This window comes from Achroia grisella, unplaced genomic scaffold, assembly GCF_030625045.1.
Source record: "Achroia grisella isolate CSIRO2021 unplaced genomic scaffold, CSIRO_AGI_Agris_v1 utg512, whole genome shotgun sequence".
Taxonomy (NCBI): Eukaryota; Metazoa; Arthropoda; class Insecta; order Lepidoptera; family Pyralidae; genus Achroia; species Achroia grisella.
This window is the reverse complement of record NW_026712906.1, coordinates 1,338,313-1,355,374: the sequence shown is the minus strand read 5'-3', so window position 1 is coordinate 1,355,374 and position 17,062 is coordinate 1,338,313. Positions and strand designations below refer to the sequence as shown.

The following is a 17,062-nucleotide window of genomic DNA, read 5'->3' as shown; positions in this document are numbered from 1 at the left end:
TGAATGACAGGCCCGAATTAATGATGAAATGTCATAAAAATCAGGTTGTGCACAAATAATAAAATGCCTAAGAACAATAGGTATTAAGTACTTTAATTTTAAGTGTAACTCATTACTCATTCCATTTCTTTGTTGTTGTTTTTTCCATTTGCCATTATAGCCAGGCAAAGGTTTCTTGACTATTCAGCCTAATGTTCGGACCATTTCTCAGTTAACCAAAATAATTCTTATAAAAATGATAGATATATATATAAAGATAAATAGCTAAATTGGTATATTCTGGTACATTCATAAATCATACACTTATACTTAAAATAATGACCAAAGAAACGTCTCTAAGATACCAAAATATGTAGGATATATAAAAAAACTTTTACGTAGATGGAAACCATGATTTTATTATTCGCTACCTACGAACTTTAGCTTGCTTAAGTTTCTTGGCTAAGTAACAAAGTAAGAAGGTAGGTATTTAATTTTAAGTTTTAGACTATGCATTTTATTAAAATTCTCAATTGATTTACATTAGTATATCCGAATACCCATTAAATTAAGAATGTAATATATCAGTGACAGTGATGCTCATAATTTTGAGAGTTTTATGTATGAAAATTGAATAAGTAATTTTGGACGTACAGAAATTTCTCAACAAAACAAAACTCACAATTTCTCTCCATAATATTCATACAGGTTAACTTTGTCTTTATATAGATAACTTACTAAATTACTTACTATATGTAAACGGAAAATTATAGATATAACTTGCTCAAAATAGTATGGGTAGCTCTGTTTCACCTGCATCAACAGCAAGTTTTTGAAATTTAAAACAGTAAAAGTGAGATAGATCTAATGGTAATAAATATAACAAAATAAAATAAATATCTAGTATTTATAAATATCTCTATCTATCTCTCTTAAGAATTATATATAAATATATATATTGCAGATTATTACAATAATATCCTGATAGGTTAATGAGACTTTAAATGAAATATACATTGAGAACTCTGTTGCATAATACTTTTTATTATAAAAGCACTAAAATTGTCCAACGTAATACAATATATTGAACAATAGCATAAAAAAACAAAATTATATCTTATTTCCAATATGTCTCCAGTTGGTATATACACATAATTTGTATTGCACATATCTTTTTCTTTCAGTTCTATTAATCCAGTCATATTCCTGAAGACAAAAATAAATAACAAATAAACCACAGATAAGATAATATTACGTAACATAAATACACAAATATGGACGTTTCCGAGTTTATTTCATGCTTATTTCAAAATCAAAATACTATACTAAAAATACTTATATAGTAAAAAAAATATATAATCGAAGTAAATATATATATTTTGCTAAAAATGTAATATATTTTTTTGCAGTCGTCTGACAACAATATTTATGCTAGAATACTTGAAACTGTGATCCCAAAATTCCTAAAGCGTACATATAACCCTGACACTTGTATATTACAAAATTCTTCTAAAATGAATCTGGCATTCACTTTCAGAGAATTTTATAACATATCTTTTCTTTAATATTTATGAAATTTCGTTTACAAATTTTAACAAATTCACAAAAATAAAATCTACAGTCAATGCGACATTATAATTGTTGCACATATATAAGTACTTGGTCCTTGATATTTTATAATAATTATTTGCAATATAGATCTGTTGATAACAATTGTATCCTTATCTTAAGTATAAGGATAAATACAGAAGGACGTTTCACATAAGGCAGTGTTGATAAAACAATACTTACAAATAATATCCGAAGCAAGCAAAAATATTATAACAATTATGCCAATCACACATAGTACTATGCAGAAGAAGACCTGGGCAGCGGTGCTCAAGGCATCCGAACTCACATAGACGTTTCGCCAGCTAGAATAAGGTAATTAAAATCTTAGATACTTCTAACATTAGAAATTTAACACCTTTTAACGATTTAATAGCTCAACCATTAGCTAACACATTTTAGCAATTGAAAAGCGTAGTCAAGAGCGTTGATACGATAGTATACACGACACACGTAGTATTTCATATAGAAACGAAATATGACTGTATGATGACTGCAAAATAAAAGATATCACGCCTACCACATCACCAATTGAATTCAATTACATATTCTAAAATTTTATTTGTTCAATTACATCTATATTTCATTATAAGCTACTTTAAGTGTTATTGACATATTTGACATTTGTTGATAGGACTCACCATAGTCATTCCCGCGTCGATTTTTAATATTTGATATTCGTACATCATCTTTAGTCTGACCTCGCTTAAGGTAATTAGTGATTTCCTCTGATTTGTTTTCAGATCTATTTCCTGGTCCAATTTTTTTTCCATTGTCTTCATTCGTTGCTTCATCCGGATCTGCAAAAATATATGTTCCTCGTCTGATGAAGCTACAATAAATTGGTTGCAATGTCAAGAGTTTAATATTTTTAAGTCCATCATTGAGTCTTTATTTCCATGTACTCTTCCATGTACTTCACCTCAGGATAGCAAAATAATAATTGTACAGGAAAATAAATTTAGAAACTACAAGAAATGGCTCGGTAGATAAAATTTTTAGAACTGAATAATTCCAATAAATTATCACAAGACGACAGAATTAGTTTCTCATACATGTGCGTCAAATAGTAGTTTAAACTTTATGTACAAATACACATTTCATGTCCAGATATCTTCTGAAGACAGTGGACTGGATAAAAACAATAAAACAAAGGGATTTTTAAACGACCAAAGTATTGTTCTTTGTCATGATCTAATTAATGATTTTGATACCAATGAAGAATATTGATAAAATAAATAGATTATTAAAACTGCAGTTAAAAAACTTACCGAAAATTGCTTCAGCGAGGAGAAATAATACGGCAATGATTATGGCAAAGATCAACACGCAGCACAGAAGCCTAAGGCATAATTGCGCGCAGCACTTAAAGCAACAAGCACAAGGATTCGGGATGGGAATGCAGCAACATCCACTGTCACCAGCGCCAATGATAATGTTGTGGAAACTGAGGACCACGAGAACAGGTCTTTTACCAAACTGTATACTATTTTTAATGTAAAAAAATCTTATGTTCATGGCAACATTGTTTAAGATGAATAGGTCAAAAAATTAGGTTAGACTAAGTATTGATTGATTATTTCAGAAACTTTAGATATTATAATGTTATAGTTAGGTACAGTTTCCTTTAAGAGTAATAAAGATCATGAAATGTTAATGTAACATTAATTGAATGTTACTGCCTTCAAAGTTTCTTGATTTATCTTTCATTCCCAAGATTTCAGTATATACTTATAATAACAGAACGGTCTTAAAATACTCGCCACATTATTTAGACAAGGTCTTAGCACCGTCTGCCTTCTCATTGCAATTTATAGAAATCTAATTTGAAATATTAACAACAGTTACGATAAAATCATTTTAAATTAATATTAACTGTTATTCATTATATATATTTTATCGCAAATTAAATTATAGTACCAACTGTCAGAAGAGACATTGAACTAGCTGACAGTAAAGTATGTTTACAAAAGGTATTTTTTTCTCATCTGTCTTGTAGGAAAATGATCGCTCAATTTCTGATCAAAGAGAATTTTAAGATTAATTTTTCATTCTTAATTACGGATCATAGATGGTTTTGTATTCTATCGATTACTGTAGACGTCCCTTTCATTAATTTTCATAAAAGGTTGAAGTTTACTATTAGACAAAATATTTAAAGCTCATTCATGTACCTAACTATATACATTTTGCTTCTACTAGTTTGTAGTAATAGTAATAATAGTATAATATATAGTATAATAATAATATATAAATAGTTTGTAGTAATAGTATAATATTGTAACAATAGTCAACACTACAAAATTATATGCTGTGCGACAGTAATTGTCGAATGCTATCATTACATATCGTGGATACAATATGATTATGTAGATTTATTTCACGATCATACTTATACCTACTGGTAAATTCTCAGTAAGTGTGCTGTGGAATGTGTTTAACCTTGCATATAGTCTTTGTAGATTGTCTTGCATCTTCGATTTACCTGAGTATTTACTATCACCCCAATTTCTTAATTAAGAATAAATACATAAATAGCCAGAGAGTGTAAATATTAATTAATCAAGACTAAAATCACCCAGTATTGATTCGTACTTCAAAGAGACGGTTATTTCCAATACAAAGTATCTATAGAACTAAATTAATACAAACTAGTGATCTACCCGGTCATTGGAAATTACAATTACATATATTTTAATAAAAAACTTGATTAGTATGTATCCCATATCTCCATTGCTGGATCCAGTATGATATCTGTTTGATGCAAACACCAATATGATAAATTATATTTGAATAAACAAACACATCTATCAAATTCTTAAAATATTATTAGTAATAAATTAAATTGTAATCTAAACATAACAATATCTTATATATATCAATGCATGGGGCATTTGTATTACCATGTTTAGTGCATCAAATAGTTTTGTATATTTATTATCTAACCAATTAGTTGTCACCAAAGTAGAAATTGTCATATTTATCAATTCTACTGTTGTTTTAGTTGTAACCATTTCATTTAATGTAACTGAAATTGTAAGATTAGAGATATTTTTATCAGGCGATTTAGATTTTATAATAGTTGGAGTAACTTTCGTATTGGAAAAAGTAGTATATGGTTCAGAGTTATCTTGTTTCACAGCTCTTTTTTCGAAAATATCAACGAGGTATATCATTTTCGATAGCGGAGCGAGGTCTGTTATAATAATTTGGATATTTTGGGCGTGTGTAATAAGAAGGTCGTAAAGGATATCTGAAGCGACCAGGAACTGCAAACTGGAAGAGAAAATAATTTAGCATGATACTTAATTGTACTAATCAAGATTAAAAATATTAGCCTTCTCAGTTTCATTGCAACCGCCAGCTTGTGTAGGGTTTTTGTTCGTAGATTTCTTGTTTGATACTAATATTAATGTAAGCTATCCCCTGCAGCTTTTTACAATGTGAGATTAGAACGAAAAAGAGATATCAGTTCATTCATTTCATTTTCAATTAAAGAGTTTAACATATTATTTACGTATGCATTATCCTATTTGCAACGGAAATTAGTAAATGCAATTGCTTTTTAACGTCATGTGAAATCCATGTAAGCTTAATTACATAAAATAACGCTCAAGCCGTAACTGAAGCATAGAGAAACTTCATACATAATACCTTTGCTTCACAGGTTTAGCGGCTAAGCGGATTTCTTGCATGTTGTGTTCTGATTTAAAAGGTGCTGTAATTAATCGAACTTTAGAGAAATTGCAATATACGTATAGTAATATTACGAGTAATACGCGTTAAGAGTATCCAACTGTTAGCAATACTGTTTTAAAAACGTATAAATTGGGTTGTCAGCTTGTTTACTATTCCAATAAGAGTATCCATACATATACATGGAAAATTGACTTACCATATCGATGTGTTTTAAAATATACAATAAATAAATAAAGATATATATTGTTATAATGTAACAAACAAACTATATAAAATAACTAAACTATACAAAACCAAAGCGATGCTTGCAATACACACATCTTTGATGTGGATTGTAGGACATGAGTAGAGAGAGTAGAAGTATCAAGAACTTCAAAATGAATCACGATTTTTTGTGTAAAGTCATTTAATCATAAAAGATATATAAAAAACAATATTTCGAATATTATTTTCGGCTGAATCTTACTTTTCAGAATAATACATTATGTTAGTCACAAAGCTATTAGTACTATTCCCATATTGACTGTTAGCAATATAGATTCCAATAAATTATTTCCAATTAATATTTTACTGTTCAGTGCCAAAGAATAGCAAGATATTCATATATATATATATATTATGATTATTCTGTCCTATGAACAACTTAAAAGGATTGTCAAAGTCAAAAAGTTAAAACTAGCAAAGATGACATGGCAAATCAACAACAATACTCTTTTACGTAATATGCTCTTCGCAAAATCTCTGAGACCCCTGAAATTATCTTGAATCCTTAGAGAATACATTAACAGACGTCATTATTCATCTATAACATTCCGAAATCTCTATAAAATCATCACTTCTGTAGTGATAATTTTTCTTTAAAATCTTTAAAATAAGTGGTAATAGTTTGCATTGCATTGCATCAGCGTTATATAAGAACATTATTTTGTGTGGAGGAAATAAGGAACAATCTTGACTATTGATTAGTATGGTTAAAGCAACAGGTAAAACAAAACCCAATTAAAGTTTATTCAGCTATTGTTGTTATCTTAATTATTCAGAGAATGTTTGTTTCTACAGAAAATATTGCAGCTGAGCTCATTGTATAATAGGAATAGTTATAGTAGTAGTAGTAGTTAGCCAGTAATGGTATAGTTTTATTTAAATTTATATATACAGAGCTTTTTTGCATGTAGAGTTTCGAAGTATTTAGACTGTTGTTTTGTACTTGGTACGTAATTTACAAGATGGTCTAACGAGAGTAATGCTTCGCTTCACTATCTCTCATTTCTATGTGAATTCGGGGAGGGCTTAATATATTTACTATTTTATTATGAATTTAACAAAATATGCTTATTTTTCACTGGAGTAAGATAATTATTTACGAGTAATAATGTAGATTATCCACTGTGGATAAGATAGTCTGTGATCTGTTCGGGATTATTAATATTAGAGAGAAGGTAATAAATATAAACAATCCTTGTCAGACTGAAATATTTTAATGCATTTATAATAAATATTATACTTGTATTTATGCTATAATGATATCAGTTCTATTGTTAAATTTCTCCTTTCTTCTCTAAACTTTTTAATTATTCCTAATAAATCTAAATCTGTATATAGTGGCATTACAATTGTAGTTTTTGGTAGGAAATATAGTTTTGTTGTTTTTATTCTATTACTTGATTCTTGACGTCTTAAAAGAAATGTAGGTGCTGTGGTAATTAGTGAATCGGGTGAGGCATCATTATCTGGGTTAGTTATATCAGGTACAGACCCTGGTGCTGACGATATGGGAGTCATTTGAGTAGGTGATGTAATGTTTAAGTCGTCGTCGCCTTTCCCTGGTCCTGTATGAATAATAATTGCATTATTGTCAGATTGATAACAGGAAAGATCTCTATTCTTATAAATTGTAACACTCAATTATGAGTATGGTAAAGTTCTTAATCGGTTAGCGCCAGTATTTTTTATGGTAAGAGGATGAAAGTATGAACTACTTTTTATTTTCAAAGAACATCAAGAAACTATCCTGAATATTCCAGAAATATATTCCGTTATCTTCTCGAAGATAATATGAAAGAATCATAAAAATTGATTATTTTTTTCACAAATTATATAAGTTTGGGACTACCTTTACAGTAAATTACAAAGGAACTTCGTACTTTAAATTAATTTCCATTTTTTTTTTAAAAGATCTCAGATCTTTTTATTTATTTTTTTTACTTTTTTAGTAACAGATTCTAAAAAAGGTAGTATACCATCTGGTACAGAAATGTTTGTTTTGATGTGGACGAAGCAGTAGTTGTATCCGAGGCCGACGCCCATCCCGAGCATGACCAGCAGTGTGACAACGATACACGTGACCACTGCTGTGAAAGCACAGCACGCAGCTAGTCTGTATATAGATATAATACTTTTTTACATTATGAATGTATACGGTATAGAATGGCGTGGCACTAGTGAAGGAAGATAGAATAAGTATGAAGTACAATCAGTCACCCTGTAGTGTATGTGGAAACACTAGTAGTTTATTATCTATCGTCTCGAGCCGAGCGTACACGGACCGCCGTGCGCAAGAGGGAAGGGATTCCCTGCGCAAGCGCCGCGGAGTAAAGACGTGGAGCTATGGCTAACGAGCCGATATTACGTCGATAACAACTTACATACAAGAAGACATAAATAACAAATAAGTGAACACTATACACCCCATCGCGGTGAATTCAGCAGCACGTAACCACGATAATTTTTAGTCAGATCAACCCCCGCCTGGAGATTAACATGACATGGTGCTTTTTTAGCAGTCCCAATTATTGAGAATCCACTACCCCTAACAAAGATCTATTATATAGTTAGTTAGGAAACCCCAGAGAAAAGTTATTCTTCGTGAACACAGACTTCGTCTGCACAAACGGTGGGTAGATAGATCTTACATTAATAAAAGATATTAAAATAGTTCAATATTTATATAGCAATTTAAATAAAACTCAAATAAGGAAAAATATAGATATATAGGTGATGATATTTATTTGTACCTACAAAAATACTAAAATAATGAAGTAAAACTTGTATTAAATAGAACAGATTAAGTTAGTTATTAAGTTAGTAATATTTTATTCCATGTAAGCTCAATCTACATTTACCTTTATTTTTGAAAGCGAAATATTACTGAAAGTAATGTTATAACCTTTCAAATACATATAATATATTGGAAAAACACATATCCAATGCAGAACACCCACTTCCCCCACATATACAGCCTCCGCAACACATTTTCGATTAAATTAATAAATATTCATAATAAAATATAACAAAAATGTAAATAAAATAATAAAAATAAAACTATAAAATAGCTTTCTCAAAATGTGACATTAAACATGATGTTGCCTAAACTTCATTTCGCATAAGCAAATGCATCAAGTTTCAATAAACTTTCTCAGATAAATGAGTATATTTTAACTACTGTAAATAGGTTCCGATTATTTTCCTAAAATCTAAACTATCCTAAAAAGTATCTAATATTATTATAATTTTACCAACATTTTAACATTTTTTATAAATGTCCAGAAATAAATTCGTATTTTTATGTACAATAGTCATTAAGTTTTTAAACTGGTAGGACTTAAAAGAATAGAAAAAACTTTTGACAAGAAAGTAAACATAGAAATTACATGTCAGACCTATGATCTGGTGTCATACACAATTTTATTTTTTCTGATTTATCTAATAATGCTCTTCTTTTAGATATTCGTGAATAATATTACTCATATACTAATTATTACACAATGTTAAGCTACACTATTTTAGAAACTGACAAAATACCAAATGTCCTAAGAGAGTAAGAAGGAATAAATTATTATTGAAAGATTTTTACACAGTTACAAAATCTCTGTATTAAATGATTATAATCTGTTTGTGATGACTACATTTCCTTGCGCAAAATAAAATCTTTACTTTTGCTTAAGATATAGGAAAATATATTGCCATCGCCATTAAACCTAAATTCGAGTGATAAACATTACTCTCTACAATTTCTAAACGTAGTGTATGTTATTTCACTGGAAGGCAAATAATAAAAGATTCAATTAGATAGTAACATGAACTAAACGAAAAAGGAAAATATTAGACTTACTTCTTACTCAAAGAAATCCTTCTTACTTTAAATATTATGCTTATTGTATCTAATTAGATGGATTGTAGTACATTATGCTTAAACAAAATTATTGCTTAATATAAGTGAACGAGGCAAGCAATTCATATTTATAAAGAGGTTAACTTGAAATTATTTTAATATATATTTTGTTTTAGTTCTTCAGTCTTCATCATTTAAGTCTGTTTTATGATTTAAAAGTCTAGTTATACTCCGTTATCAACTTTGTATCTCTTCCGTGATTGTCCAATATGTATTTTGTTGTCTTGTAAGTCATTTTCAAGTGATATTGTGCCCATTGCCACTTCAGCTTTACTATATTAGGTAATATGACAAAAGTGTTTTCACAGTAAACCACGATGGGTGACTTTTGTGGCCCTTGCTGCTACCACATTGGCTCTCACCATTGCAGCAGTGGGCATTGGTATATTCATCGGTTACACATACTGTTACCTCGAACATCGTTCCGGATTTAAACAAGGTATGGTACCTATTTAAGATAGGACATTTAATTTTCCTACTATTATTAAAATCTAGTATTTAATTACAAAGCAACAGATGACCCACCTACTAATTATCTAAAGATTTATTTTTAAAACAAGAGATTATTGGTTCGCCTTTATACCTTTGCTAGTCGAGTCTGAGACTTCGTGTGCTTAGGCGATGCCTTCTTTTTATAATATTTTATAAATTAAACGACAATAATAAACAAACATTGGAACAGCGCCATCTGTTATTGTAATATTTAAATTAATTATACAATTGTGTAAACGCCATAAAGGAAGGCGTACAATTCTCGATTTTCTATAACCTAGACGTTGAACCACATTTATTAATATATTCTATGAAAAATTATCTTAATTCCTCCAGCCTTTTTGACCTGAACATTATACACACCAGCAGACAGGTTTCTCTGTGTCACGATTGTGCCATTTTATTTATTAGTAAAGATGAAAGAAGACACGAAATTAATTAAAAAAAATGTCTAATCTATGTCAAATATGAGCAAATGAAAAATTTGATACTTTATCTTACTGGTGGTGTAACAAATTCTTAAATTATTTTGACGACAACATTCCAAAAATTAAAAATTTAATCCAAACAGTTTTAACTGTGCTTTAATGTTATGTCAATTGAATACAATATATGTATGTACTGATAATATGTATGTACATACTGACATGCATCGCTATCCTTACATATGTATATCACTGTAATATAGCTCCATTCACTATTTTAGTATAAAATAGACGAGTTCAAGATAAAGTTATTTAAATTTTTTCTCATTAATATTCTCAGGTAACTTCACACAGTCGACCAACTTACAAATTCTCCACCTGCCTTTTATGGACTCGAGTAGAATTAAAAATAACAAGACTATCAACGGGGCACTAATGTCCAGCGTTATTGTTTCGAGAATTCTGAATATTGGACATGCATTACTTGAAGACGAGCTATCACATTTTTCATGATCATTCGAGAAATCTGTCCACAAATATTGCGAATAAAATGTTTAAAAACGTAGACTGAAGAATTTTACAAATCTCTTCATTCATTTCCGGGAGGTAACAATTTAAAGAATAATGGAGTGGCAAACAAGCTGACGGTCCATTCTGATGGTAATGGCCTATATACATTATGATACTAAGGATATCGCAAAATACCAATCAAGCCTTACCATTACGGAGGACTAAGATAACATGCTACTTATCTTGTTCCAAAAGAATAGAAAAACCTTATCTCACCATTCAACTGAAATACAGCTTACAAAGCAAGCTCCTTGTTAGTGAAATACGTGAGACTAAAAGACCTACGCAGATAAAAAAATGGTCAAAAATAGATTACACTAGTAAAAAGATGGTACTGATATCAAAGACATATTTTTTATATAGACGATAATGGAATGCATCCGCCTGCGTTAACGGATTACGTTGGCGGGGCACCAGTGGAGGATGATGATTGAAGATATGCATGAGGTTAGGTCATTTTGCCCATCGTGATAAATTCACCAGAAATTTATCACGATGGTTTCCGGGGGAACCGTGTGTTTGTTAACCTAACATGGCAAATTGCTAATAAGGAGGTTAATAGTCCACATTACTAACAATTCCCTTTCCCCTATCAAAGACATATTAGTTACATAAGGAAAGTTATGTTGTAATACAAAAGTACAACAGGTGGGTACAGTGCTGACTGCAAGGTGAATGGGTAAGCAAACTGAAAATGCGAACAACGTCATTCCTAGTAGTCATAAAAAATGTAGTTTTATTGAGAATGACAAGTCATCATATTAGCACAACAAACCCACAATAGTCACACGTGACTTCAGTTTTTGCCGACTTAAAATGATTTCAAGGATATTGTGATATAGTTTTTGTGACACCGTCTTCTTCACTGAACTAATTGTCTTTGACTGAAGCTATTATATTGATCACGCAACAAAGATTATATTACAACTGTTCAATAGTAAGCGTATTTGTAATTACTAAGTACGTTTATAATATCTAGCGAGTAACTAAGAAAATGTATGGAGTTTAGAGAACGCAATACCGATTCAGCGGGATCTTAATTCTGAGAGATCTCGAGCTTTTTTCGAGATAGGTTAATAAGAGATGGGTCTAAGTCTAGCCTACTTTATAGTCATAAAATAGATGATTTTGACAAAGTTTTCTCTAATACTATTTTATATTCCATAATTTCATAAAAGCGATTAATTATTGTTTAATTCTAACAACACAGAATTACAGGCAATTCCAATAATAGCAACAATATTAGCAAAATATGTTTTTTAATAAATAATCTTGTATCTTTTTTAATCACATACCATGTATGTATTGTTAAACTTCTACTTAAAGTAAGTTAATAAAAAAGACACCCGCTAGAAGTATTTCTCATCCTTCGAGCCAATGATAATAAGCGAAAAAAACTGCGCTAACATTATCGATACTTACTTACATATTACTTACAGCCATGTTGCCAACCATATTTAGAAATAATATAAGATAAATTATTATTGTAATTGTTCTAAGTGTGTATGTATATATGTATATGTAAAAATGGTTGACAATTAATGTTTTTTCTTTCTTTCTTTCTTTCTATATTAGTATAGAGAAAAACATGGTTTAAAACAAAATTAATGAAAAGTAATTTAGACCATTTTTCTACTCCTCTGGTACCTAATCAGTGATCATTTAAATATTATTATTATTATTATCATTTTAATATTAATTCATTTTTTGTTCATGTTAATAAGCTAATAATCATGGATCTGGATGAAACCGAGGACGAAAGAATGAGCTTATTCAATTTGTCGACGGTGTTCAGGCGAAAAGCAAGATCAGTCGAATTATAGGTAGGTACATTATTGATATAGGTACATCGTCTGTTGTATAGCAGACTAGATTGTTTAATGAGAGTCGTTGAGCAGTCGGCGGGGAATGTGACCAACGGTAACTATCCTAAATTCTCCATCTAAATCAATATTAATTGGTTCCAGTATACTTCACCAATTGGTCACAGATAAACTAAGATAGACTGAATCATCCGCCCATTTTGAGATTAGATCTATTATATTAACAGATAATATTGCATTAAGAGGAACCAATTTACTCTCTGGTATCTATATATAGGTATTCTATTATTAATTTATTTTATTTTGATTGTATTTTCTGCTTGATATTAATTTTAATTCTTTGGTTAGTTTGTCTTTACTATTATAAATTAATTATGTCACGTGTCGTAATATTACTTGTTACTAGTGTACAACTTCATAAATTCAATGTCACACATACATTTTATAAATTCGTCAGCATAAATTAAATGATGAGGTAATTTGCTAATAATTCTAAACCTAAGCAAATAATTTTTTAAACTATCGAGTCATCGACACCCACAATATCTTTTTGTCAACTCTTCAATTTAAATAACTATTACATAGATGTATTGTGCTTAATACTGGAAATACTTCTAATCATATTACTGAATGTCTAAATTAATTATAGTATCTACTAGCTGTTCCCGCGACTTCGTCCGCGTGGAATTTAACTATATTTTTCTAAAATAAAGAATTTTTCTAAAATAAAAATAGCCTAAGTTACTCCTTATTACATCAGCTACCTGCCAAAAAAGTCCCGTCAAAATCGGTCCAGCCATTTCAGAGATTAGCCGGAACAAACAGACAGATAGAGAGACCGACAAAAATTGTAAAAAATGTTATTTTGGTGTATGTACCGTATATAAATACGGTATATACACCAAAATAACATTTTTTTGGCAGGTAGCTGATGTAATAGTAAAAACAATTATTTCAATAGCTCTTAAATAATATTATCACGATAAATATCTCGTTTATATAATTTATAAAAACATTTATAGGCCTAGACGATGGCTATACTATTTTCGATAACTGAAGACCGGTGCTAATGAACTACAAGAATTAATTAGTTCGTAGGAGAGCTGGAACTAAGCTTAAACTAACTTGAGAGCTTAGAGTCGCCAACTATTATGCCCAAGAATAAAATGAAGCATAAAGTTTATGTCGAAAATGTTTACAATATTAATGAAAACTGTGTACCGACGAGTGGTGCTTTCGAAAAGTTTGTTTTGGTGCAGTTTTGCTACATAAATAAAGCATTACTGAAATTCTATGACTCAGTGGGCACCTAAATCTTCAACTAAACTCCCAAATATTACTCACTCGTAAGTAACCAACAAAATTTGTATATATATTGAGAATTCAAGAAACAAAGTTGTAATGGATAAATGTCCAAAAGAGAGATTTACGAGTATTTAAATCTAAAATACGTACCCATTCACTTAGTTGTACAAAATTTTGTCACTACCTACATGATACTAAATAAACTATTCGGATTATGAGAACCGAAAGCCACCACATTCGGCTCTCAGTGTGTTCATAATTAAACTGGTTTTATTTGATGCTGGTAAATATTCTACGAACTAATCTCTGATGGCAATGTACTTTGACTGCTCTTCACAAAACAGAACAATACTAGTTGAGGCCAAACAAATGCGAGTCAAGCGTAAATATTCAATAGCCACAGTTGAAAACAATACACCGTTTGCAACTGACTTCAAATAACAAGGTTCTCAATGATAATTGTATTACTTAATGGATTTGTATTATTTTGTTTAATTTTTCTACAATAAACAAGTGTGAGATCACAAATATTCAATGTGGAAACTTGATTACCGTTACGACCTTCTCTAATGGTGATCAAATTCCGATCGTTATCGAATCTACACGTATTGCGTCACATGTTTCGTCCAAGAACGAGGAATCATCAGACATTGAATAGAGTTCGGATATAGCTTGGAAGCCTACTGTTAACTGTTCGGCGACTAAACCGAGACTACAATCAAGACTCGGTCTACTCGAATCTAGTTTTTCTTACCCGACTAGCAAAGAAATAAACTTAATGTCTCTTAGGTGTATGAGCAATATGTATCTGAAACAGATTCTTGAATTAGTTTGCAGGGTGTAGATGGATTCATTTTAAGTAAAGAGATTTTTTTATAGAACTGGAATGACAAAGAAGCTAGCACGCCTGATGGTAAGTGGTAATTATCGTCAATATACATGAACAGTACTACAGAAATCGCGTCATCATATGACGCCTCTGCTGGCCCTATTGCGTTACCGTTCCAGAGACTAGAATATTGTACGTAATTTCAATTAATTTTTGATTATTTTTTACCGTCTTTATTTTATAAGTCGCTGAATTCCTGTGCAAACTCCCTAACAATTTTGCGTGCTCTGCTTAGTTATGCCACCTGTGAATGTGTGGATAGTATATGTAGTATTAAAAGAAAGGCCACGATCATACGCAAAAGTTTACCTCTTCATATAAAGTATTCTTCCAGGCGTCTGTCGGAGAAACGATGTAAAAATTAATGAAACGTACATATATTAGCTTAAGTCTTCTTCAAGAAAACACCAAATATTTTCGTATTTGGAAACCAACATCAAAAACAAGATTTAAAAAAATGTGACCATTGAGTTTCTTGCTAGTTATTAGCTAGTCGCACTAAATGTTGAGAATAGTGACAAAAAAACATTATATATATATATATATAATTATATATCATATAATTTTTTTATGATTTTGTCTTGGACTTTAAATAATTTTAGCACTACCCAAGTTAATAGCTTAAATAATATATAATAAATAAATAGTAATTACATTTTAATATTAAAACATCTTCGTTAGTTAACCAGTTTTAGTCAACAAATCCTTATACATTATTTTCCTCTTCTATTAATTTTTAATGTCTCCCATTATCACCCTTTACTGTTCTTTCGATCTGTATCTGTAATTACATATATTGTATGTATTTATCATGGTTCCTTTTTGATTCATCTTCCGTATACAGTCTAGTCATCTATTGCCCACATTTTAATAGAGAGCCCGAGAAACAAGTTTACTCGGACTCTTTTAATCCACACCTGTTTCACGGAACCCTAAAAGGATGAGAGCATAAAAAGTAGTTCCATGGCTACGAACTCCCTTGGCGGTTCCGTCTCATTATACGCACTCCGCTGCGCGCGCGCAACTCGTCGGTCATTCCACAAAACCAGTTTATCGAATAATTCAAAAGTGCAGTATTATAGTTGTTTAGCTGAATGATAGTGTTAATATCTATTGTGTGGGATGTTGAATAGTAATTTTGCAATCTTATTCAGGCGTATTGAAATGAGATTGCGGGAATGAATCATGGTTGAAGTGAAAGTTGTGATTTAGTAGACAATACCGGCGTTGTAGTGCTTGTGTTGCTATCGTGTTTCAATTATATTCTCATATCTACGGTAGTTCTTACAGTTTAAAATAACCCTAAGTATTCTATATTACATATAACAGTGTATCAGTAAATAAAAACTGTAGAAATAATAGTAACTGATGTGTATTAAGCCGGGTCCAAGTGGCGTAGTTTTTAGGTTATAATAAAGTATACCAGGTAAATATAAAATAAATTAATATCATAAATTAATTTGGCTAAGTAATTTTCAAATATATACACATATCTGTTATGCTAATTCAACAAACTTTGAAAATGTGGAGTTCTACTGTATTTTTTGTAATTTAAGTATCTTATGTGTCGAGATTATGTATTCTATAAATAAATGTAACGTGTGTAAAGATCTTCGCAAGTTATGAACCAATTGTAATGATTCTTTTTTAATAGAAATACTAAAATAAGATTGCAGTCATCTTTTTCTAGCACAAATTCTTAGAAATCAATCAATTTGTTTTTGTTTCTTTTTTAACAGTATAGGTGGAATAATTAAAGGATATTATTCTAATTCAATATATGTATACACAACCGACTTTAATAGTCATTTCACGCAATTAACGCTATATTAACGTACCCATACAAACACGTCGGTCGGGTAATCAGGTTAAGTATATCAAATCAGAGGCTGAATTTTGTAACTCTGTTACAGACAATTTTCGTTTGAAATCAATTTTGTAACTGACAGTTTTCCGATCATATATTACATATATGATCGGAAAACTTAATAATGAGTAAATGAGTTATACACATACAAATTGTAATTGAAACTATGAAATATGGTTGTGTGTAATACACAAATACATAATTACAAACTGGAGTTATATATATGAAATATAC

General features: G+C 30.2%; 3 protein-coding genes across 4 annotated transcripts in view; 2 read left to right on the top strand and 1 right to left on the bottom strand.

Annotated features, from left to right (window-relative positions):
* Positions 1 to 1,011: 1,011 nt before the first annotated feature.
* Positions 1,012 to 3,467, bottom strand: LOC131846865 (uncharacterized). The gene is made up of 5 exons (XM_059196284.1): positions 3,351 to 3,467; positions 2,859 to 3,034; positions 2,229 to 2,387; positions 1,771 to 1,892; positions 1,012 to 1,185 (listed from the first exon to the last, which is right to left on the bottom strand). Exons 1-4 carry the CDS (start codon positions 3,353 to 3,355, stop codon positions 1,873 to 1,875), a joined length of 360 nt encoding a protein of 119 aa, XP_059052267.1. The 5' UTR covers positions 3,356 to 3,467; the 3' UTR covers positions 1,012 to 1,185; positions 1,771 to 1,872.
* Positions 3,468 to 8,911: 5,444 nt separating this feature from the next.
* Positions 8,912 to 11,059, top strand: LOC131846825 (uncharacterized). Of its 2 annotated transcripts, none has more exons than XM_059196238.1 (3): positions 8,912 to 9,103; positions 9,766 to 9,896; positions 10,715 to 11,059. In XM_059196238.1, exons 1-3 carry the CDS (start codon positions 9,051 to 9,053, stop codon positions 10,885 to 10,887), a joined length of 357 nt encoding a protein of 118 aa, XP_059052221.1. In that variant the 5' UTR covers positions 8,912 to 9,050; the 3' UTR covers positions 10,888 to 11,059. The 2 variants fall into 2 exon arrangements, with proteins under 2 accessions (XP_059052221.1, XP_059052222.1); XM_059196239.1 differs by lacking the exon at positions 8,912 to 9,103 and adding an exon at positions 9,635 to 9,683.
* A 4,887-nt stretch (positions 11,060 to 15,946) lies between these two features.
* Positions 15,947 to 17,062, top strand: part of LOC131846745 (glutathione hydrolase 1 proenzyme-like) — a 49,095-nt gene continuing 47,979 nt past the window's right edge. Inside the window, exon 1 of the mRNA XM_059196128.1 lies at positions 15,947 to 16,387. The gene's annotated coding sequence lies outside the window, so the exon portion shown is untranslated. The remainder of the gene's footprint in view (positions 16,388 to 17,062) is intronic.

Excerpts from the sequence above, each read along its gene's own strand:
- LOC131846865 (XM_059196284.1), bottom strand. Across the intron at positions 2,388-2,858 it reads CCTCGCTGAAGCAATTTTCG|ATCCGGATGAAGCAACGAAT; the intron begins GTAAGTTTTTTA and ends ATATTTTTGCAG. Across the intron at positions 1,893-2,228 it reads TCGACGCGGGAATGACTATG|CTGGCGAAACGTCTATGTGA; the intron begins GTGAGTCCTATC and ends ACCTTATTCTAG.
- LOC131846825 (XM_059196238.1), top strand. The coding sequence starts at position 9,051 with ATGTTAAGCTACACTATTTTAGAAACTGACAAAATACCAAATGTCCTA. Across the intron at positions 9,104-9,765 it reads ATACCAAATGTCCTAAGAGA|TAAACCACGATGGGTGACTT; the intron begins GTAAGAAGGAAT and ends GTGTTTTCACAG. Across the intron at positions 9,897-10,714 it reads TCGTTCCGGATTTAAACAAG|GTAACTTCACACAGTCGACC; the intron begins GTATGGTACCTA and ends TAATATTCTCAG.